Raw genomic sequence first — 3,590 nt, 5'->3', positions numbered from 1 at the left:
AGTGCCTCTGGAGTCAACGCGATTTATAAATACTTTTCTGACAGAAACTATTTACAAAAACTATGCATAAACTTTATTGAGGGAATTCTAAACAGTTTAGTAACTTTCAAGTATTCATGTTTCAAATAATTCATAGGGTTACCATTTTAATATTTAATTGGTAAATAATAATTCCCATAGTGTAAATACTTGTTTGTATTTAGATGAAGTTGTTTGAAATATTACGAAATGTTTTTCAAAATTTTACATTATACGTTTCTAAACTTTCTGTTAAAACCGTTTATGACATCTTTTTGACTCGGTTGCGTTATCAAAATGTACACCATCATCAGCATCGAAAGTATCAGAAATGGATTTAATTAGGGCTAAAGGATTTATTAGTTCACGTTTTCTGGCAGTGATTTTGTTATCTAAATAGCTAGCTGTATTTTCACTAATAATTATTATTTAAGTTGCTCCCCTTGTAACTGTAGATATGAATCTTCACTTAAAAACTTAAAGTACTTAGACATACAATGTCTATAATTTTTTTATCTCGATTACTTGTGATAATACTCTCGCTCACATTATAAAGTTTGGTTAAAAACTTCTTGAAGCGCAATTTTAGTAGACTACGATTTTTGAACTCTGACCCTCGATTTCTGAACAAAAACCGAGTTTCCAGACATTCAATTCCCCCATGAAGAACTTTTTCGGTTGGTTTGTATTACGGGGTCATTTTATTCATAAAATACGATGGGGCAGACTTATTTAACGTTTATTTTTTATAGCAATTATGGTTTGTTTTATTTAGTTACAAAGTTGTTTTACGACCAATCTTTTATAATATTTTCGGCCGCCCTTTCGCCAATAAGAATAACTGTGGCAAGAATATTTCCAGCTATAACTCTCGGGAAAGCTGATGCGTCAGCAACTCTTACATTGGATGTCCCGTAAACTTTCAATTCAGGATTAACAACGGCCAGCCTATCGGTCGGAGGGCCCATTTTACACGTTCCGATCATGTGACTTTCGGGATTAATACCATACCTGACCGCGCAATCCCAAAAATCATCGGTACCAAATCCATAAATATCTGAGCAGTTCCCGTATCGGCCCTCTACCAGTTCAGAGCCGTATTTTTCTTTTAAAACGTCGGAAGTTGCCACTTCAATAGCCTTTCGTATTCCAGAAACTATAGCTTTGGCATCGTAGTCGTTGGTTAAGTAAAGGGGTTGTAGAATCGGACTATCAGCAGGGTCATTTGAGCGCAACTTCATATAACCCTCGCTTTTCGGTCTCACTAACGTTACTTGAAAGGTAATTCTCCTAGTGTTGTTAGGTTCGTTGGGATCATTTGGTAAACCACTCTCGCCACAATTATAAGTACAATTGGCACCGTAACCATTAAAATAGATCTGAATGTCCGGCCAGTCTTCATCCGTATTTACAGACGATGAAAATCGAGCAGCAACCTGTCCTAGTCCTGTAGAAGACATAGGACCTGTACGTTGCTCTAAATATTCGTTTAATGCTTCCATAGTCAAGAGATTTATATTCTGAACCTTTTTTAGATTGAATTGTATCAGTAGCGAAGCGTGATTTAGAAAATTCTGGCCTACGCCTGGAAGATCTCGAACCACAGTGACGTTCACAGCTTCTAAATCAGCTTTTGGACCGATTCCGGACAAAAGGAGTAACTGGGGAGATCCGACAGTTCCACCCGCTACTATTACTTCCTTTGTAACGTTGACATTGTAACGTCTGCCGTTATAAGAAAATTCCACCGATTTGGCCACCGATGTTGCGTTTTCTTCGGAAAAATGAATTTTTGTGGCTGTAGAATTTAACATTATGTGAAGGTTCGGTCGGAATCTTGCAGGACGAAGATAAGCCCGAGCTGGACTGTCACGGATCCCATTCCTGAATAAAGTAGAACAAAAATGGAATACTATATGAAACACTTAGTAGTTAATATTGAATTTGGTTGAAGTTACCTCCTCGAAATAACTGAAATTGTCTTTACCTGTTCATGTGTTGCGTAATTGTAAATCCTTCTATAACGTCCGAGTTAAGGTCACTTGGAGTTTCGAATCCAACGGATCTGGCTGCTTCAAGAATATCATGACATATCTCAGGTGTATGAGGAAACCTCTCAACGCTCAGCGGACCTCCAACGCCGTGATATTCCTCACTCGTGTAGACACCAACGTTGCCATTGTCTTCCGATTTACGAAAGTACGGGAGAACATCTTCATAGCTCCATCCGGTATTACCCAATTCGGCCCAATGATCGTAATCTCTCGGTACTCCACGCATATACGTCATTCCATTTACAACCCCGCACCCTCCGAGTATTTTTCCACGAACATAGTTACATTGATTGTTTGCGTTTTCGAAGCAGGCGCGTGTTTGGGGTTCTGTGAGATAGAAAAGGGTTGTTTCGGTATTTCCCAGCAAATTGTAGGCAAAACTAGGCACTTGAGTTCCTACAGGCTCATCGTCTCCCTGTTCTATGAGAAGAACTTTCCAGTTGGGATTCTCACTTAGCCTTCCAGCCACTACTGACCCTCCACCACCTGCCCCTACTACTATAAAGTCGTACTCGTCATCCGGATTTAACTTTGGTGTTACTCTCCCACACACGTCCGAAATATCACAATTATTTCGAAGTAAAGTGTTGACTAGAGTCATAAACACAACCGACGATGCTGCATTACAGGAACCGTTTTGAAGCGGGAGACCGTAGAAAGGGGTTGAACAGTTGCAAGCCATAGTTTGTAATTTTGTTATCGAAAGGCTAAGTACATTGATCTGCCTCCTTGAAAGATAAAATTAAAAAGGAATCAAAAACATGTCTAAATAATTTCAAGTACCTTGTAGATTACGAAACAATTTGTTAGTGCAAAGATACTTATTATGAATTCACGAAAACTTTAGTTTAACTCTACTTTTGTCATGAATATAATCCAAAAAGAGCAAACTGACGATGAAAGTCTTAGTTTCTCTTTCAACAAATTTTTAGTACCTACCAACTACGTTTGTTAAAATGTTCTTTTTTTTGTTATAAATAGATACTGAATTTGTAGTATTATCCAAAACATATTTCCATAAGAATTCAAATTAATAGAGTTAAATAGCAATTGATTCAGAAAATAAGACTTACTCTGAATATGTAAGGTACGTATTTATTTAGATCTTCAGTAGCACCTGTACTTTTAAAAAATAATATGAAACTACTTCGAAAATTAAAACAAATCAGCTTTTATATTCGCGCTGCCTTTGTGAATCGACGAATAATAATCGAGTAATACACGTGTTTTATAATTTTTTCATTGGAATGGAAACAATGTCTGTGGTAGATAAGATTTTCTCAAAAGAAAAAAAAAAAAAGAACCTCAACTGTTACGTGCAAAATATTAATTTAATTTTGAGAAACATCGCGTTATACATAATCATGAAAGTGATCCAACTTTTCTTCTGATGTTTATCTTAAATAAAATCATCAATTAAACTGCAGTATTAATAATTATTTATATTATTGTGCAGTGAGAATGCTGCCAAATGTCAATAATAAATAATAATCTTTAAGGTCATCAATCATCATGAGT

General features: G+C 36.4%; 1 protein-coding gene across 1 annotated transcript; it reads right to left on the bottom strand.

Moving 5' to 3' along the window:
- Positions 1 to 554: 554 nt before the first annotated feature.
- Positions 555 to 3,257, bottom strand: LOC108735429 (glucose dehydrogenase [FAD, quinone]-like). Its single transcript, XM_018467386.2, has 3 exons — positions 3,146 to 3,257; positions 2,006 to 2,800; positions 555 to 1,902 (listed from the first exon to the last, which is right to left on the bottom strand). The coding sequence occupies exons 2-3, from the start codon at positions 2,752 to 2,754 to the stop codon at positions 807 to 809; spliced, it is 1,845 nt and encodes a 614-aa protein (XP_018322888.1). The 5' UTR covers positions 2,755 to 2,800; positions 3,146 to 3,257; the 3' UTR covers positions 555 to 806.
- Between the last annotated feature and the right edge of the window lie 333 nt (positions 3,258 to 3,590).

The sequence above is a fragment of the Agrilus planipennis genome, unplaced genomic scaffold, assembly GCF_000699045.2.
Source record: "Agrilus planipennis isolate EAB-ADULT unplaced genomic scaffold, Apla_2.0 scaffold40, whole genome shotgun sequence".
In the NCBI taxonomy this organism is placed as follows: Eukaryota; Metazoa; Arthropoda; class Insecta; order Coleoptera; family Buprestidae; genus Agrilus; species Agrilus planipennis.
Note: the sequence above shows the minus strand (reverse complement) of the source record. Positions and strands in the feature narration are given on the sequence as shown.

Excerpts from the sequence above, each read along its gene's own strand:
- LOC108735429 (XM_018467386.2), bottom strand. The coding sequence starts at position 2,754 with ATGGCTTGCAACTGTTCAACCCCTTTCTACGGTCTCCCGCTTCAAAAC. Across the intron at positions 1,903-2,005 it reads ATTACGCAACACATGAACAG|GAATGGGATCCGTGACAGTC; the intron begins GTAAAGACAATT and ends TACTTTATTCAG.